We start from the raw sequence: 19361 nt of genomic DNA, 5'->3' as shown, positions 1-19361 counted from the left end.
TTTCCATTGAACGGTGTTTTACCAATGAGGTTTCATTTCTGTCACTAACCTTTTATTTCTTAAAAACTCCACTGTTACACTAGTAAACTAGAGGTATTATTATTATTGAAAGTATTATTTATGTTATTTAGCTAAATTTAATGTCACATATAGGTAATAATTCCATAATAATCATTAATTAATAATAACACCATCTTCTCCTGTCTCTGTTTACCTGTGCAGCCTTTCACAGATTTATTCTTTATCAATAGAAATAATAAAGGTGTGCGACCTATGACCTCCATATGCTAATGAGTTCATGTGGCTGAACACAGAGCCGACCTTTGACCTCCCATCATTAAAGTTTGTCTTCAGGTCCCTCAGGTCCAACGTTTCCAAGGCGTCTTCCCCTCAGATACAGTTTCCACCGACTCCCTCTGGAACAAATTACCGTCCGTCACCCAGGGACCAATCAGCCCCGTCCCACGTCCTCAGAGGGTCATAATGACGTCCCCTCAGACCAATGGACAAACAAGAGTCTGTCCATCATGTCCACGTCTGATGAAACCAACTGCAACTCGTCTCTGAGGAGCTCTGACACAACAACTCTCAATTTGTTCATCTATCAGAAGATCAAAGAAAGTCTTTAAAGTTAAAAGTTCATCTGTGTCAAGTTTAAGAAGAACTGTCAAACTGTTGCCTGTATCCAGCAACCGGGCAACGCAACGAGACACGACAACCACTCAGAGCTCAGCAGAGACCTAGTCCTGTGTTCATGAAGATTCGTAGAGTCGGTCCTAGAGGCCAAACTCTAAGAACATTAAACTAAAATCATGATGTTTTCTCAGATTTGTTCCTAGATGGAGGTAGAGATGAAAGGTTCCTAAAGAAGGTTCTGCAGTGAGATGTGCTGAGAGCAGGGAGGAGAACTTTAAGAGGCTTAGAGAGGAGAACATGGTGGAAAGAAGAGGAGGAGAGATATTCTCCAAACACTGAATGATTGACCTCAGTCAGGAGCTACATGAGCGGGTCCTTCAGGAGGATCTGTAGGACGACGGGTCCTGGACTCTAGGTTCTAGTCTGGCTTGTTTTCTTTCTGACCAGGAACCAGGTCCTGGTCCTGAGGAGACCATGAGCTGTGGCTCTAGGATGAAGCTAAGATGTGGACGGTGTCATTGAGACACTGGTCAAACTTGTCTCCATATGATCCTCAAACAAAAAAAATGAACAAAAACCTGTAGACTACCCCTGGACCGTGGTCCACAAAAGACCCTGGACTTATCCAGTGGCCTCCTAGGAACCTACCAGTCCAGTTCCTTGTGTTTCTGTTGTTCGACCTCAAAGCATGAGGAACTGGACTAGTGGGATTCTAGAGTTAAAGACACATAAAAAACACAGGGTCCAGTTACCAGGAAAAGCAGTTCAGGATCAGGTTTAGATGTAGTTCTGCCAGTCTCCATCATCTAGTCAGCGTCTAAGAAGACTAAGCCGTTATCAGATCATCCAGTTCCCTGGAGAAACCGATCAGAGAGGAGCCACAAGGAAGAACCGACTCCAGGTCACGGGCCAACCAGACTGGACCTTTATTTCAAACGAGTCTCTTCAGATGCAGCAGCACCTGTTCTGACAAACCCAGAGATTAAGTTTGAAATCACTGCGTCGGGCACCTGTCAGTCAAAGACGAGATTGAAAAAGATCTTATTGGTTTTAAAGCTCTAAACGGGCTTACGCCACCTTTTCTGTCTGACAGGCTCCAACTGTACGTTCCTTCAAGAACCAAACCTCCTGATTGTTCTGAAGGTTTCACCCTAAAGTCCCTAAACTCTGCACCAGTCCACCTGAGGGACCAGTCCACCTGAAGGTCTGGGAGCTCCGGACCTGTTGAAACCTTCAGACCACATATGAAGAAACACCTTTTCACCACTTTCACCTGAAATGTGTTTAATGGACTTCTGTTTGTATTTTTATTCATGCTTTTATTTAGTTTTTATTTCTATTAAATGTCTTTATTGTCTTTTCTGTTCAGCTCTTTGTGTTGGATTTTATGCATGAATTGTGTTAAATAAACTTTATTATTAACAGAAATCAATCAATCATGAATTTTCCAGCCATAATAAGTCTTTTTAACAAATTTCAAAAAAGGCCGGTCTGAGTGGTTGAGTCTAGGGCCGGTCTAAAGGCCGATCTGGGGCCAGACTGAGTTCGGTCTGAGTGGTTGAGTCTGGGTTCGGTCTGGGGCCAGACTGAGGAGAGACTGAGGCCGGTCTAAAGGCCGATCTGAGTGGTTGAGTCTCTAACGGACATTAAATGACTCGTGTGTGAGAAGCTTTACAACCTGTAGCTTCTCATCTGTAACTAAACCTGGAACATCTCATGTCGTGTGAGCTCTGCCTGTGATGCTGGACGTCTCTGCTGCTCTTAACAGTTTCTTATCATTTCATTAGTTAAGAAATTCATCATTGCTCTTCTCTTCAGACACAGACGTACTTTATTTCAACTGTTCAGTTACAGCTGCATATGATAAAATAAAATAGCACAATACCAGAGGCAATACATGGTGGAAGGTATCAGATATATGACATTATTATTATATTATATACAGACGTGTACATGTACATATTTACAGGGACATATATTTGTACTTTGTTTTGAATATATACATATACATGTGTGAGTATACTGACTGCCCGTACTGTACATACCAGCCTATATACTCGTATTTCCACCTTTGTATATGATTATAATAAAATACTCTCTGACTGAATACAACAGACGTAGCTTGTTTCCTATCGTTGGATTTAATTTAGCATTTTCCACAGTTTTTACCTCAAGTTTGAAGCTGAACTGAATTTAGTTGCGTATGAATAATAACAATAACTATTACTATTATTTATTTATTTTTATTATTATTATTTGTTGGAGTCGTTTTGTCTTGAATGTTTTTATTCCTTGTTCTATAAATCACTTTGTCACATTCATGTCATGAGAAGAAGTGAACAGTATTTTATTTCTCCTTCAGTGTATTCCATGCTCTGCATCAGTCTCTGGTTTATAGTAGTAATAATAATAATAATAATAATAATAATAACAGTAATAATAATAATAATAATAATAATAATAATAGTTGGAGCTGAACATGATCAGTATTTACTTCAGCGCTCTCAGAATAATTCCTGATGTGTGTTTCACAGTTTGCATCAAGTCACTGTTCACATATGTACATTTTTACAGTTCAGTCTTTGTCTTTCAGTGCTTCCATACTTGTTATTTTTGTGAGTTTCTGTTATACTTTTAAATGGCACTTAGGAGCTCTGCATCTTATTATTTCACTGTAGTTGTTGCAGTGACAATAAAGACATCCTGTTGTATTCTAAGATGCCAGGAGGCGTAGCGGAGACAGCGTCCACATTTAACGGCGTTCAGGGCGGAACAGCCGTCTCCATGCCGCTCGTATTCTGGTGGTGTTGAGGCCGTAGATTAACGGGGTGAAGAGCGGCTGGCAGGACAGGAAGTACAGCGACAGCAGGATGCTCAACACACTGGGAACGGCGCTCATATCAAACCTGCTCTGAATGATCTGGAAACAGCAGCCGAACGAAAAGTTCAAGATGGAGGCCAGGTGAGGCGAACAGGTGCTGATGGCTTTCTGCCGGGTCTGCTTAGAGCCGGAGAAACAGACCCGCAGGATCTTCACGTAGGTGTAGAGGATTAAAAAGAGGGGCAGGACCACGGAGAGCATGGTGTAGATGAGTCCGTAGATGTTGTTGATGCTGGTGTCGTAGCACGCCAGCTTCACCACAGAGTAGTTCCCACACAAAACGTTGTTGATGATGTTTCCACACAGCTGCAGAGGAGCACTCAGAGAAATCAGAACCACAATCGCAACAAAAGGGAACAACCAGGACCCGGCGATGAGCAGGGCCACTCTCTGAGGCGTCATACAGGTGTGGTACTGCAGAGGGAAGCAGATAGCCAGGTATCGGTCGTACGACATGACCACCAGGCTCAAAAACTCTACACAAGCATAGGAATAAACACAGAAGATCTGCAGGAAACAGAGCGGAGCAGAAACCGTGTGGAGGTCTGAGAGGATCTGGACCAGGAGGAACGGGAACAAGCCTGTGCTGCCATACAGCTCATTCACAAACAGGCTGCACAGGAACATGTACATGGGCTCATGTAAGCTCCTGTTCACACAGATCAGCAGCATCACAGCCACGTTCGCCGCCACGATCAGGACGTACAGCAGCAGGACGACCAGGAACAGCGGGAATCTGAAGAGGCCGGTGTCAGTGTAGCCAGAGAGAGTGAAGGAGGAAACCTGAGAGGAGTTCATCATCATCATCATCGTCCTCTGGGCTCAGACACGGGAAGTCACATCAGCTCGTCCTTCTGCTTAAAACGAGATGAGGTTTGCGCCGCCCTCCCCTCTGAGCTCCAGCTCCACGGCTCCTTCTTTTAAACCTCCTTCACCACCGCTTAGAAAAAAGAGAAGTGAACTGGAAAATATCTCATTAGGAACAGATCAGTGTGAGTTGGTCAACGGGTGTAAATTCACGTCTCTTCGTCTCAGATGAGTTGTAGACAGAACCTGATCTCTCCAAAGACGCTGTGTTAGAATCAGAATAAATCTATTTAAAGATGTCGGCCGTTACTCAAAATATCAAGTCTTTTGGAGTTTTCTTTGGTTTGTTGTCCCTCATCCTTCAGTAGTTCCCAAAATCTTTATCAATAAGCCTTGAGCATCATGAGGACTTCGACCTGCACAACCACCTCCTCATAGTCTGGGTCTGCTCCAGGTTTTATCTGATACTGGAGCCAAACCGGTACTTTTGAAACGGTGCTGGTGCTTAAAGAATGAAAACATACAAAAGGCAACTTTTTATTTTTAAGGCGTTTTGTGACGTGCACGTTAAACATAATATTAATTTAAATAATATAAATACAACTAAGAAATAAATGCTGATCCCGGTCAGAGACGCTACATTTCTGGTCTGTTAATAAAATGCTACGCGTGGTCAGATGTTGAATCTAGTTCCAGGTGTTTCCTCCCTCGTTGCAGGTTGACCAGTCTGTATGTTTATGTCAGGTAGGATGGGTGTTGGGGTGGTGGGGTGGAGGACTATAGATGAGGCAGGGAATCCAGGAAAACTGGGTTTTTAATAATTAACAAAAAACGCTGCGCACGGCAGCAAAAACCAAAAATACAAAAGAATCATCAAACATGGCAAGATAACGTGGAACAAGACGCGGAATCAGGACCAGGAAACATGGGACGTGGAGACGTTAAACTAACATTAACGACGCGACCAGGAACAAAGGGAAAACACGAGGGCTGAGACATGACAAGACACAGGTGAGACACATGAGGACAATCAACACAGGTGAGACCAATAAACAATCAAGAGACAAGGAGGCACAAGACAGGAAATCCACAACTTAACAAAATAAAACAGGATACAAGACACAAAATAAAAGACAGACATAGAACCTTGACACTTTAGAGCTGAAGTCCAGAAAAAGTTTTGACAAACATTTGTTTTTAGACATGTTGAAGGTTCACTTCCATCCATGCAGGAGAAAAACTGATGTGATGTCACAACAATAGAGCTAAGGAGGCTAAGCTAATTAAAAACTCACTGGCACCAGATCAGTCTGGTTACTACTGTTAGCATCAGCACCGTTAGCATCATGGTGCCCAGACTCCCATTTCCCCTCCAGCAGCCTAGCGAGGGTAAAGAGCTGGTCCATGGTTCCACCAACGGGACGAAAACTACATTGTTCCAGAGGCGCTGCCCCTGAAGGCGTGTCAGACAGTACAGCCCTACAACATTCAGAGCCTTAACACACCTAGGGTCGATCTCATCGTCTCCTGGAACTCGGCCACTGAGGAGTCTTTTCACCACCTTGGTGACTTCTGACCCCAGAGATTGGACGACCCAACCCCAGGTTGAATACATGTTGCTGGGATTGAGGAGTTACTTAAAGTATTAATCCCAAAATTGGACAATAGCCCCACGTAACGTCAGGAACTCCCCGTCCACACCGAACACAGTGTGGACGAATTGTCAGGGCGAGTTGCTAATCAATAGTCTTCTTCCATAGCCTCACTGAACTCCTCCCACCCCCGGATTTTGGCCTCATTGACTGCTCTGGCCGTGGACTGTTTAGCCGTCTGGTACCGGTCAGCTGCTTCCAGCCCCGTAGGCCTCCTTCTTCAGCCTGACAACTCCTCTCACTTCTGGGGTCCAGCAGCAGGGTCAGAGAAAACAAGAGTTTCACTGCACTCAACAGATGCACAAGATGAAATATTCACTTTCATCTCCCAGTTTCATCAGGCTCATACAGACCATCTGAGCAGGTCTGTTATATGAGCTGAGTTTGCAAACACCTAAATAGGCAGCAGCTGTTACTGGGTCATTAAGAGTCAAATCCAGACTGTATCCAAACACCACACCAATATCTATCAAACTGTTCAATAATTAAAAAACAATTAAAACAAATACAAAAATAGGATGGTTCTAAAGACCCTGAATGAGAAATTCAAATGAGAGCCAGTGTACCGGGGCCCCGCCCTGGAGCGCCTGGTGGTCGGGCCTTTGTCCATGGGGCCCAGCCGAGCTCAGCCCGAACCGGTTACATGACTCGCCTCCCTGTGGGCCCACCACCCGCAGGAGGTCCAGGGATGGTCCGGTGCAGTGTGGATTGGGCGGCAGACCAAGGCGGGGGCCTTGTCGGTCTGATCCTTGGTTATGGAAACTGGCTTTTGGGACATGGAAAGTCACCTCTCTGGTGAGGAAGGAGCCGGACCTTGTGGAGGAGGTGCAGCGTTTTCGACTAGAGTTGGCCTCTCCTCAACACACAGCATCGGCTCCGGAACCCAAGTCCTTGAGAGGGGCTGGACTTTCTTCTTTGCTGGAGTTGCTCCGGGTGAGAGGCGGAGGGCTGGGGTGGGCTTTTTGCCACAAGACTCTTTGCCTGTATGTTGGAGCTCAACCGGATGGACGAAAGGGTTGCTCCCCTGCACCTTCGGGTCGGGAAACGGGTCCTGACTGTTGTTTGCGCATACGCGCCGAACAGCAGTTCAGAGTACCCGCCCTTTTTGGAGACCTGGGCATCGAGTCCGGATGGGCCATGTTCTGCTCTACCGGATACTGGATGGCTAAACAGTCTGCGGCCAGGGCAGTCGCTGAGGCAAAAACTCTGTATGGGAGGAGTTCGGTAAAGTCATGGAAGAAGACTATCGATCGGCTCCATAGAGGTTCTAGCAAACCATCCGGCGTCTCAGGGACGGAAGACGGTAACTTGCCCACACCGTGTTCGGTGCTGACGTCTCCTTGGACTATTGTCCGGCAGTGGAAGGAATACTTTGAGGAGCTCCTCAATCCCACTAATCTATTCCATAGAGGAAACAGAGCCAGAGGGCCGGGGTTGGACCGTCTGATCTCTGGGGCAGAAGTCGCTGAGGTAGTGAAACATCTACCTGGCGGCAAAGCCCCAGGAGAGGATGAGATCCGCCCTGGGTATCTCAAGGCTCTGGATGTTGTAGGGCTGTCTTGGTTGACACAACTCTACAACATTACATGGTCATCGGGGGCAGTGCCTCTGGAGTGGCAGACCGGGGAGGTGGTTCCCATCTTTAAGAAAGGGGACCAGAGGGTGTGTTCCAACTATAGGGGATCACACTCTTCAGCCTCCTGGGAAAGTCTACACCAAGGTGCTGGAAAAGAGGGTCCGATCAATGGTTGAACCTCAGATCGAGGAGGAACAATGTGGTTTTCATCCCGGCTGTGGAACCATGGATCAGCTCTTTACCTTCGCCAGGGTGCTGGAGAGGAAATGGGAGTTTGCCCAACCGGTCCACATGTGTTTTATGGATTTGGAGAGGCCTACGACCGTGTCCCCAGGGGCATCCTGTGGGGGATGCTCCGGGAGTATGGGGCAGATGGCCCCTTGCTCAGTGCCATTCAGTCCCTACAACCAAAGGAGCACGAGTTTGGTCCGTGTGGTCTGGAGAACATGAAGTTCAGTCTGAGGTCATGTTAAAATCCTTAACTTCAGAGGCACTGACTTAAGAACCTGTTGGTTGACATGGTGGTGGAGGAAAGTGGGTCGCAAAAACCAGAGGGTGTGTCCCAAATATGAGGAAATCTTACGGTTACTCCAAGGAGTCTGGAAACAATGATTCCTGTATTTACAGAATAGGATCATGGGTTTGTATGGTGGTGGTAGGGGCAGGGGCTGCTCTGTGTGAGGGAGTATGGGGTACTGACCAAAGTATCTATGTCCTTGTCTTCAGTCCCATTCATGGACACGAAGTGGAGGTACAATCAAGATCTTGAGGAGCTCTGGTTCCTGAAGACGATGAGGGCTGGTTGATGACATCAGAACGTGGTGGTCTGACAGAAAACATTCTTCTCAGGTTCAGCTGAGCCCGGAAGGTCTTACAGAAAATGAAGTAGATGAGGGGGTCCAGGCAGACGTTGAATACAGACAGAACGATGGACAACCTCTTCAGGATCTCCAGGCTCTCCGAGCAGTGCCATCCCTCCATGAAGGCGTAGGGGATGCGGAGCAGGTGGTAGGGGACGAAGCAAACGCAGAAGACACTGACCAGCACCAGCATGTTCCTCTGAGACTTTTCCAGCTTCTTGGAGCCGGAGGATGCCAGCTGCCTCTGCTGGGCCTGCGACAGGCGGCGGGAGATTCTGTAGTAGAAGAAGACCAGAGACACGAGGACGAGCAGGAAGACGGCGGCGGAGCAGGAGTGGATGACTTTGTAGAGGACGCTCAGATGTTTATCGTGCATGGCCTCACATCTCACTTTGTTGGAGTCCTGTGGTCCCTGGCTGAGGTTAGACATCAGGATGTAAGTGGCTGTCATGGCCAGGAGAAAACCCCAGGTTACCATGGAGAGGATGCGAGCGGCTCGGACCTTCTGCAGGACGTGGGTTCCTAGAGGATGGACAATCTTCAGATACCTGCAGAGAAGACAGGAAACACACCTTCAACTCAGAGATCATCAGCTGGAAGGAACTTGGTGACGTTTTAACGAGAAAAATCCAGAGCATCGATGTCCACTGGTCAACCAGGACATGTTTCTACAGCTCTGAATGGTGTAGGACAATAAATGCTGTCTACCTTTTAGAATATTCTATTACCAATCAATTACCAAACCCATTTTACTTCCTACATACATACAGAATGTCTTTATATTTCTATTTTCAGACTGCTGTTAGTTTTTGTATATTTTTTATATTTCAGTGTTTTTATTTATTTTTTGTATATAGTCTGATCTAATTCTGTGCTACAGTGACAAGGACATGTCCCATATGAGGGATAAATAAACAATGTCTCTAGTTGATTAAAATTCTCATAGTGATTGAAGTTGACACATTAAAAGGTGTTTTATGTTAAGGATAAAAACTTTGATTAGTAAAAGGCACCTGACGGACTCTCAGACCATGAGAAGCAAAGATTGAGCTGTTTGACGTGAATACCAGGCGTCATGTTTGGAGGAAACCAGGTGCCACTCATCACCAGGCCAGTAGCATCCCTACAGTGAAGCATGGTGGTGGCAGCATTAGGCTGTGGGACAAGATGTAGGAACTAGTCGGGAAGAGGGAAGAATGAACCATCCTGGATGGAAACCTGGTCCACGGTTCATCTTTCAGAATCAGAATTACTTTATTGATCCCAGGGCAAAATTACTTAACAGAAAAGTTAGAACAAATTAAGTTAAAAAGATAGAGAAAAATAAGAAATAGTTAGAAATGGGCAAGAGCGATTCTAACAGGCAGCATACATGTTCGTGCATGTGCGTTAAAACGCAGCAGGAGATCAACATATGGAAGGACAGAGCGGCTTCAGGATGTCCCTGAGTGTCCCAGAGTCCAGTCTAGAATCAGACTCTGTACCTGTGGAAAGATCTAAACATGGTCTCACATCCAACCTGAAGAGCTGGGGAGGAGCTGGAGAAAGGAATGGGTGACAGCTGGACCAAGCTGGTGGCATCATATTCAAATCTAAGGATGTGACATAACAACATGTGGAAGAAGTGGAGCACGGTGAAAGGTGTTTGGATGCACCTTGTTTGAGTTGTTTTAATAAGTGACTGAAGGAGCTTCTCTGTTCTGTAACATGTTTGAAACACATCATCACACACATCCTCATCACTTCTGAAGCATGCATACCATGAACTAATGTAGGTTATTCCTGCTAAGTGCACCATGTATACATATATTATATATATATATATATTAATAAAGGGACAGAGCAGCTCTACCATCTCTTCCTCATCGGTTGTGCAATTCAACACTTATTCGGTTTGTCATTAATACTTTGCGTCACAATCCAATCACTTTCTGTTGCAAACACTACTTTGTAACAATCAAGAATTGTATATTTTTCTATTTTTCTGTTCTTTTCTATTCTACTTTTTTAATCTATATTTATATTTTACTTTTCTGCACTATGCTGCTGTTGCAAACCACAATTTCCCCACTGAGGGACAACTAGAGGTTTCTATTCATTCTATTCTATTCTATTCTATTCTATTCTATTCTATTCTATTCTTTCTATTAATCTTGTCTTTCAAGTTTACAAGCACAGTACAAACCCTCAGAAACGTCCTAAGAACAGACCTGCCTTCAGAGTCCTACCTGTTGGCTGCGATGTACCCGATGAACAGGATGCTGGCGTACATGTTGAGGTAGAAGACGGAGGCTCCGAAGCTGCAGAAGACATGATGGACGGGGACGGAGCTGCTCTCATAGTCGATGATCCTGATGGGCAGACAGAGGCAGGTGAGGAAGTCTGCAGCCACCAGGTTCTTCAGGTAGATGCTGAGGCTGCTCGACCTCTGCTGCTGCTGAGATCTGCAGAAAAAAACCTTCAGGGTGAAACCGTTGAGCAGCAAACCGACCTGCAGAGGAGACAAGGACAGAGGGTGAGCTGGCAGCTACATCCTGAAGGTGTTTCCTCAGGTAGAAGGATGGAGGCTCACCAGGAACACCAGGCTGTAGACCACAGCCAAGGCATGAGTCTGTGACATGACGACCACATCACGGCACTCACTGTTGTTCATCTTGTTGGTTCCTGAGGACTGGTTCAAGGAAGTTGTGTATCCGACTAAGGTGACAAAGCTAAAATTAAGTCAAACCTCATCGACCAGAACAAAAGAACCAATCAGAGAGGAAGTGACAGAGAAAGACTTTAACCGAAACCTCAGAGCAGCAGTTCTCCTCAGTGATTATAATTAGAGATAAAAAAGTACCTCAGAACAATGCACAGGCAAGAAAAAAAAAAAAAAAACAGTTTAGCATAGCTTAGCTTAGCTTAGTTTAGCATAGCTTAGCTTAGTTTAGCATACATGCTGGAACCCTCCCTGGTCTTCATGGATTAATCTCTACATCTGAAGGTTATAATGAACCAGGATCATTGGACCTCTCTTTTACATCTTTATGCTAAGCTAAGCTAACTAGCTGTTCCCAGTAGCTTCGTATTTCCTGACGTCAAACTTTGAGCAAGAACTCAAACCAAGCGTTAACCAGAGGAAACCACCAGTGAGTTTGTTAAACACACACAGCTCAAAATGGTTTACACTAAAAACAAGCTACAATGATATTAAAATAAAGAAACACACGATTATTGAAACCAAACTTTAAAGATCAAATTAAAAGGTAAAGTGAGAGAAGATAAAAGTTCAGTGGAAGTTATTAATCAAACAGACTGAACATGAAGCAGCAGCAGAGAGTTTTCTGATTTAACCTAAAGCTGCTTCTTCTTGTTCAGGTTTAACTCCGGGGACAGAAAACAGACGATCTACGAGGTCTGGACGTCTCCTAACGTAGCAGCAGATCACAAATGTATTTTGGACCTGAATCATTCAGCACCAGGCAGAACTGGACTGATAGGATCCAGGTTTCTGGTCTAGTCTGACCCAGTGACTGACTCCATGTGGTTCTTCACTTTTATCTTCATTTAGCTGAAGAAAATTCTGATGCATCCGCTCGTTGATTTGTTCGATGCACGTCCTCAGCACCTGTATGTGTTCACAGCCCCGGGTGTTGTGGTTACGTGTGTTTGTGTGTCGGCTGCGTAGATGTGGTTACACATCTAGTTCCAAGGAACATTGGACCAGTTGAGGAGAACAGTTCTGGACTTTCATGATGTTTAGAGTCTTTTTTATGTAGAAATGTAAAAAGTCGTGAAGACGTTAAATGTCCAATAAAGTCCAGGCTGTTATTGAGGTGGTTGTTTGTTCACTCCCAGATATGTGTTCCCTCAGTAATTGAGACTAATGACGTCTGGCGTGAGGAGGAGGAGGAGGAGTATGAAGAGGAGTAGGAGGAGGAGGAGGAGGAAGAGGAGGAGGAGGATGAAGAGGATGAAGAGGAGGAGGAGGAGGAGGATGAGGAGGATGAGGAGGATGAGGAGGATGAAGAGGAGGAGGAGGAGGAGGAGGAGGAGGATGAGGAGGATGAGGAGGATGAAGAGGAGGAGGAGGAGGAGGAGGAGGATGAAGAGGATGAAGAGGCTGGACTGAGCAGGATAAAAGAGGCGGCCTGGTGTCAGAGCTGGGTGGGGGGGTCGTGTTGAGATCATGATGTGTTTGTGTTTTTATTGGCTGCTGAATGTGGCTCTGACTGAACATGAACTCCCGCTGGAGGTCCAGGGATGGTCCGGTGCAGTGTGGATTGGGCGGCAGACCAAGGCGGGGGCCTTGTCGGTCTGATCCTTGGTTATGGAAACTGGCTTTTGGGACATGGAAGGTCACCTCTCTGGTGGGGAAGGAGCCGGAGCCGGAGCTTGTGGAGGAGGTGCAGCGTTTTCGACTAGAGTTGGCCTCTCCTCAACACACAGCATCGGCTCCGGAACCCAAGTCCTTGAGAGGGGCTGGACTTTCTTCTTTGCTGGGGTTGCTCCGGGTGAGAGGCAGAGGGCTGGGGTGGGCTTTTTGCCACAAGACTCTTTGCCTGTATGTTGGAGCTCAACCGGATGGACGAAAGGGTTGCTCCCCTGCACCTTCGGGTCGGGAAACGGGTCCTGACTGTTGTTTGCGCATACGCGCCGAACAGCAGTTCAGAGCACCCGCCCTTTTTGGAGACCTGGGCATCGAGTCCGGATGGGCCATGTTCTGCTCTACCGGATACCGGATGGCTAAACAGTCTGCGGCCAGGGCAGTCGCTGAGGCAAAAACTCTGTATGGGAGGAGTTCGGTAAAGCCATGGAAGAAGACTATCGATCGGCTCCATAGAGGTTCTAGCAAACCATCCGGCGTCTCAGGGCGGAAGACGGTAACTTGCCCACACGTGTTCGGTGCTGACGTCTCCTCGGACTATTGTCCGCAGTGGAAGGAATACTTTGAGGAGCTCCTCAATCCCACTAATCTATTCCATAGAGGAAACAGAGCCAGAGGGACGGGGTAGGACCGTCCGATCTCTGGGGCAGAAGTCGCTGAGGTAGTGAAACATCTACCTGGCGGCAAAGCCCCAGGAGAGGATGAGATCCGCCCTGGGTATCTCAAGGCTCTGGATGTTGTAGGGCTGTCTTGGATGACACAACTCTACAACATTACATGGTCATCGGGGGCAGTGCCTCTGGAGTGGCAGACCGGGGTGGTGGTTCCCATCTTTAAGAAAGGGGACCAGAGGGTGTGTTCCAACTATAGGGGATCACACTCCTCAGCCTCCTGGGAAAGTCTACACCAAGGTGCTGGAAAAGAGGGTCCGATCAATGGTTGAACCTCAGATCAAGGAGGAACAATGTGGTTTTCATCCCGGCTGTGGAACCATGGATCAGCTCTTTACCTTCGCTAGGGTGCTGGAGAGGAAATGGGAGTTTGCCCAACCGGTCCACATGTGTTTTATGGATTTGGAGAAGGCCTACGACCGTGTCCCCAGGGGCATCCTGTGGGGGGTGCTCCGGGAGTATGGGGTGGATGGCCCCTTGCTCAGTGCCATTCAGTCCCTACAACCAAAGGAGCACGAGTTTGGTCCGTGTGGTCTGGAGAACATGAAGTTCAGTCTGAGGTCATGTTAAATTCCTTAACTTCAGAGGCACTGACTTAAGAACCTGTTGGTTGACATGGTGGTGAAGGAAAGTGGGTCGCAAAAACCAGAGGGTGTGTCCCAAATATGAGGAAATCTTACGGTTACTCCAAGGAGTCTGGAAACAATGATCCCTGTATTTACAGAATAGGATCATGGGTTTGCATGGTGGTGGTAGGGGCAGGGGCTGCTCTGTGTGAGGGAGTATGGGGTACTGACCAAAGTATCTATGTCCTTGTCTTCAGTCCCATTCATGGACACGAAGTGGAGGTACAATCAAGATCTTGAGGAGCTCTGGTTCCTGAAGACGATGAGGGCTGGTTGATGACGTCAGAACGTGGTGGTCTGACAGAAAACATTCTTCTCAGGTTCAGCTGAGCCCGGAAGGTCTTACAGAAAATGAAGTAGATGAGGGGGTCCAGGCAGACGTTGAGGACAGACAGAATGATGGACAACCTCTTCAGGATCTCCAGGCTCTCCAAGCAGTGCCATCCCTCCATGAAGGCGTAGGGGATGCGGACCAGGTGGTAGGGGATGAAGCAAACGCAGAAGACGCTGACCAGCACCAGCATGTTCCTCTGAGACTTTTCCAGCTTCTTGGAGCCGGAGGACGCCGGCTGCCTCTGCTGGGCCTGCGACAGGCGGCGGGAGATTCTGTAGTAGAAGAAGACCAGAGACACGAGGACGAGCAGGAAGACGGCGGCGGAGCAGGAGTGGATGACTTTGTAGAGGACGCTCAGATGTTCATTGTGCATGGCCTCACAGCTCACTATGTCGGAGTCCTGTGGTCCCTGGCTGAGGTGAGACATCAGGATGTAGGTGGCTGTCATGGCCAGGAGAAAACCCCAGGTTACCATGGAGAGGATGCGAGCGGCTCGGACCTTCTGCAGGACGTGGGTTCCTAGAGGATGGACAATCTTCAGATACCTGCAGAGAAGACAGGAAACACACCTTCAACTCAGAGTTCATCAGCTGGAAGGAACTTGGTGACGTTTTAATGAGAAAAATCCAGAGCATCGATGTCCACTGGTAGCATACATGTTCGTGCATGTGCGTTAAAACGCAGCAGGAGATCAACATATGGAAGGACAGAGCGGCTTCAGGATGTCCCTGAGTGTCCCAGAGTCCAGTCTAGAATCAGACTCTGTACCTGTGGAAAGATCTAAACATGGTCTCACATCCAACCTGAAGAGCTGGGGAGAGCTGGAGAAAGGAATGGGTGACAGCTGGACCAAGCTGGTGGCATCATATTCAAATCTAAGGATGTGACATAACAACATGTGGAAGAAGTGGAGCACGGTGAAAGGTGTTTGGATGCACCTTGTTTGAGTTGTTTTAATAAGTGACTGAAGGAGCTTCTCTGTTCTGTAACATGTTTGAAACACATCATCACCACATCCTCTCATCTGAAGCATGCATCACCAGAACAATGTGGTTTTCCTGCTAAGTGCACCATGTATACATATATTTATATATATATATAAAGGGACAGAGCAGCTCTACCATCTCTTCCTCTATCGGTTGTGCAATTCAACACTTTCGGTTTGTCATGTAATACTTTGCGTCACAATCCAATCACTTTCTGTTGCAATACACTACTTTTTGTACATATGCCAAGAATTGTATATTGTTTCTATTTTTCTGTTTCTGTTTCTATTCTACTTTTTTAATCTTATTATTTATATTTTACTTTTCTGCACTATGCTGCTGTTGCAAACCACAATTTCCCCACTGAGGGACAACTAGAGGTTTTCTATTCTATTCTATTCTATTCTATTCTATTCTATTCTATTCTGTTCTATATATAATCTTGTCTTTTCAAGTTCTACAAGCACAGTACAAACCCTCAGAAACCGTCCTGAAGAACAGACCTGCCTTCAGAGTCCTACCTGTTGGCTGCGATGTACCCGATGAACAGGATGCTGGCGTACATGTTGAGGTAGAAGACGGAGGCTCCGAAGCTGCAGAAGACATGATGGACGGGGACGGAGCTGCTCTCATAGTTGATGATCCTGATGGGCAGACAGAGGCAGGTGAGGAAGTCTGCAGCCACCAGGTTCTTCAGGTAGATGCTGAGGCTGCTCGACCTCTGCTGCTGCTGAGATCTGCAGAAAAAAACCTTCAGGGTGAAACCGTTGAGCAGCAAACCGACCTGCAGAGGAGACAAGGACAGAGGGTGAGCTGGCAGCTACATCCTGAAGGTGTTTCCTCAGGTAGAAGGATGGAGGCTCACCAGGAACACCAGGCTGTAGACCACAGCCAAGGCATGAGTCTGTGACATGACGACCACATCACGGCACTCACTGTTGTTCATCTTGTTGGTTCCTGAGGACTGGTTCAAGGAAGTTGTGTATCCGACTAAGGTGACGAAGCTAAAATGAAGTCAAACCTCATCGACCTGAACAACAGAACCAATCAGAGAGGAAGTGACAGAGAAAGACTTTAACCGAAACCTCAGAGCAGCAGTTCTCATCAGTGATTATAATTAGAGATAAAAAGTACCTCAGAACAATGCACAGGCAAGAAAAAAAAAAAAAAAAAAACAGTTTAGCATAGCTTAACTTAGTTTAGCATAGCTTAGCTTAGTTAAGCATACATGCTGGAACCCTCCCTGGTCTTCATGGATTAATCTCTACATCTGAAGGTTATAATGAACCAGGATCATTGGACCTCTCTTTTACATCTTTATGCTAAGCTAAGCTAACTAGCTGTTCCCAGTAGCTTCGTATTTCCTGACGTCAAACTTTGAGCAAGAACTCAAACCAAGCGTTAACCAGAGGAAACCACCAGTGAGTTTGTTAAACACACACAGCTCAAAATGGTTTACACTAAAAACAAGCTACAATGATATTAAAATAAAGAAACACACGATTATTGAAACCAAACTTTAAAGATCAAATTAAAAGGTAAAGTGAGAGAAGATAAAAGTTCAGTGGAAGGTATTAATCAAACAGACTGAACATGAAGCAGCAGCAGAGAGTTTTCTGATTTAACCTAAAGCTGCTTCTTCTTGTTCAGGTTTAACTCCGGGACAGAAAACAGACGATCTACGAGGTCTGGACGTCTCCTAACGTAGCAGCAGATCACAAATGTATTTTGGACCTGAATCATTCAGCACCAGGCAGAACTGGACTGATAGGATCCAGGTTTCTGGTCTAGTCTGACCCAGTGACTGACTCCATGTGGTTCTTCACTTTTATCTTCATTTAGCTGAAGAAAATTCTGATGCATCCGCTCGTTGATTTGTTCGATGCACGTCCTCAGCACCTGTATGTGTTCACAGCCCCGGGTGTTGTGGTTACGTGTGTTTGTGTGTCGGCTGCGTAGATGTGGTTACACATCTAGTTCCAAGGAACATTGGACCAGTTCAGGAGAACAGTTCTGGACTTTCATGATGTTTAGAGTCTTTTTTATGTAGAAATGTAAAAAGTCGTGAAGACGTTAAATGTCCAATAAAGTCCAGGCTGTTATTGAGGTGGTTGTTTGTTCACTCCCAGATATGTGTTCCCTCAGTAATTGAGACTAATGACGTCTGGCGTGAGGAGGAGGAGGAGGAGGATGAAGAGGAGGAGGAGGAGGAGGAGGAGGAGGAGGAGGATGAGGAGGAGGAGGAGGAGGAGGAGGATGAGGAGGATGAGGAGGATGAAGAGGAGGAGGAGGAGGAGGAGGAGGATGAAGAGGATGAAGAGGCTGGACTGAGCAGGATAAAAGAGGCGGCTGGTGTCAGAGCTGGGTGGGGGGGTCGTGTTGAGATCATGATGTGTTTGTGTTTTTATTGGCTGCTGAATGTGGCTCTGACTGAACATGAACTCCCGCTGGAGGTCCAGGGATGGTCCGGTGCAGTGTGGATTGGGCGGCAGACCAAGGCGGGGGCCTTGTCGGTCTGATCCTTGGTTATGGAAACTGGCTTTTGGGACATGGAAGGTCACCTCTCTGGTGGGGAAGGAGCCGGAGCCGGAGCTTGTGGAGGAGGTGCAGCGTTTTCGACTAGAGTTGGCCTCTCCTCAACACACAGCATCGGCTCCGGAACCCAAGTCCTTGAGAGGGGCTGGACTTTCTTCTTTGCTGGGGTTGCTCCGGGTGAGAGGCGGAGGGCTGGGGTGGGCTTTTTGCTTGCCACAAGACTCTTTGCCTGTATGTTGGAGCTCAACCGGATGGACGAAAGGGTTGCTCCCCTGCACCTTCGGGTCGGGAAACAGGTCCTGACTGTTGTTTGCGCATACGCGCCGAACAGCAGTTCAGATTACCCGCCCTTTTTGGAGACCTGGGCATCGAGTCCAAATGGGCCATGTTCTGCTCTACCGGATACCGGATGGCTAAACAGTCTGCGGCCAGGGCAGTCGCTGAGGCAAAAACTCTGTATGGGAGGAGTTCGGTAAAGCCATGGAAGAAGACTATCGATCGGCTCCATAGAGGTTCTAGCAAACCATCCGGCGTCTCAGGGGCGGAAGACGGTAACTTGCCCACACCGTGTTCGGTGCTGACGTCTCCTCGGACTATTGTCCGGCAGTGGAAGGAATACTTTGAGGAGCTCCTCAATCCCACTAATCTATTCCATAGAGGAAACAGAGCCAGAGGGACGGGGTTGGACCGTCCGATCTCTGGGGCAGAAGTCGCTGAGGTAGTGAAACATCTACCTGGCGGCAAAGCCCCAGGAGAGGATGAGATCCGCCCTGGGTATCTCAAGGCTCTGGATGTTGTAAGACTGTCTTGGTTGACACAACTCTACAACATTACATGGTCATCGGGGGCAGTGCCTCTGGAGTGGCAGACCGGGGAGGTGGTTCCCATCTTTAAGAAAGGGGACCAGAGGGTGTGTTCCAACTATAGGGGATCACACTCCTCAGCCTCCCTGGGAAAGTCTACACCAAGGTGCTGGAAAAGAGGGTCCGATCAATGGTTGAACCTCAGATCGAGGAGGAACAATGTGGTTTTCATCCCGGCTGTGGAACCATGGATCAGCTCTTTACCTTCGCTAGGGTGCTGGAGAGGAAATGGGAGTTTGCCCAACCGGTCCACATGTGTTTTATGGATTTGGAGAAGGCCTACGACCGTGTCCCCAGGGGCATCCTGTGGGGGGTGCTCCGGGAGTATGGGGCAGATGGCCCCTTGCTCAGTGCCATTCAGTCCCTACAACCAAAGGAGCACGAGTTTGGTCCGTGTGGTCTGGATAACATGAAGTTCAGTCTGAGGTCATGTTAAATTCCTTAACTTCAGAGGCACTGACTTAAGAACCTGTTGGTTGACATGGTGGTGAAGGAAAGTGGGTCGCAAAAACCAGAGGGTGTGTCCCAAATATGAGGAAATCTTACGGTCACTCCAAGGAGTCTG

General features: G+C 47.1%; 3 protein-coding genes across 3 annotated transcripts; all 3 read right to left on the bottom strand.

Moving 5' to 3' along the window:
- Window positions 1-2455: 2455 nt before the first annotated feature.
- Window positions 2456-4324, bottom strand: LOC125013733 (olfactory receptor 6N1-like). Its single transcript, XM_047594623.1, has one exon. It carries the CDS (start codon window positions 4322-4324, stop codon window positions 3389-3391), a length of 936 nt encoding a protein of 311 aa, XP_047450579.1. The 3' UTR covers window positions 2456-3388.
- A 796-nt stretch (window positions 4325-5120) lies between these two features.
- Window positions 5121-11102, bottom strand: LOC125013732 (P2Y purinoceptor 14-like). Its single transcript, XM_047594622.1, has 4 exons — window positions 10985-11102; window positions 10641-10903; window positions 8384-8960; window positions 5121-6154 (listed from the first exon to the last, which is right to left on the bottom strand). Exons 1-4 carry the CDS (start codon window positions 11063-11065, stop codon window positions 6065-6067), a joined length of 1011 nt encoding a protein of 336 aa, XP_047450578.1. The 5' UTR covers window positions 11066-11102; the 3' UTR covers window positions 5121-6064.
- Window positions 11103-14235: 3133 nt separating this feature from the next.
- LOC125013731 (P2Y purinoceptor 14-like) lies at window positions 14236-16589 on the bottom strand. The gene is made up of 3 exons (XM_047594621.1): window positions 16264-16589; window positions 15920-16182; window positions 14236-14957 (listed from the first exon to the last, which is right to left on the bottom strand). The coding sequence occupies exons 1-3, from the start codon at window positions 16342-16344 to the stop codon at window positions 14282-14284; spliced, it is 1020 nt and encodes a 339-aa protein (XP_047450577.1). The 5' UTR covers window positions 16345-16589; the 3' UTR covers window positions 14236-14281.
- Window positions 16590-19361: the final 2772 nt, after the last annotated feature.

This window comes from Mugil cephalus, chromosome 9, assembly GCF_022458985.1.
Source record: "Mugil cephalus isolate CIBA_MC_2020 chromosome 9, CIBA_Mcephalus_1.1, whole genome shotgun sequence".
Taxonomy (NCBI): domain Eukaryota; kingdom Metazoa; phylum Chordata; class Actinopteri; order Mugiliformes; family Mugilidae; genus Mugil; species Mugil cephalus.
This window is presented reverse-complemented; position numbering and strand designations above follow the sequence as displayed.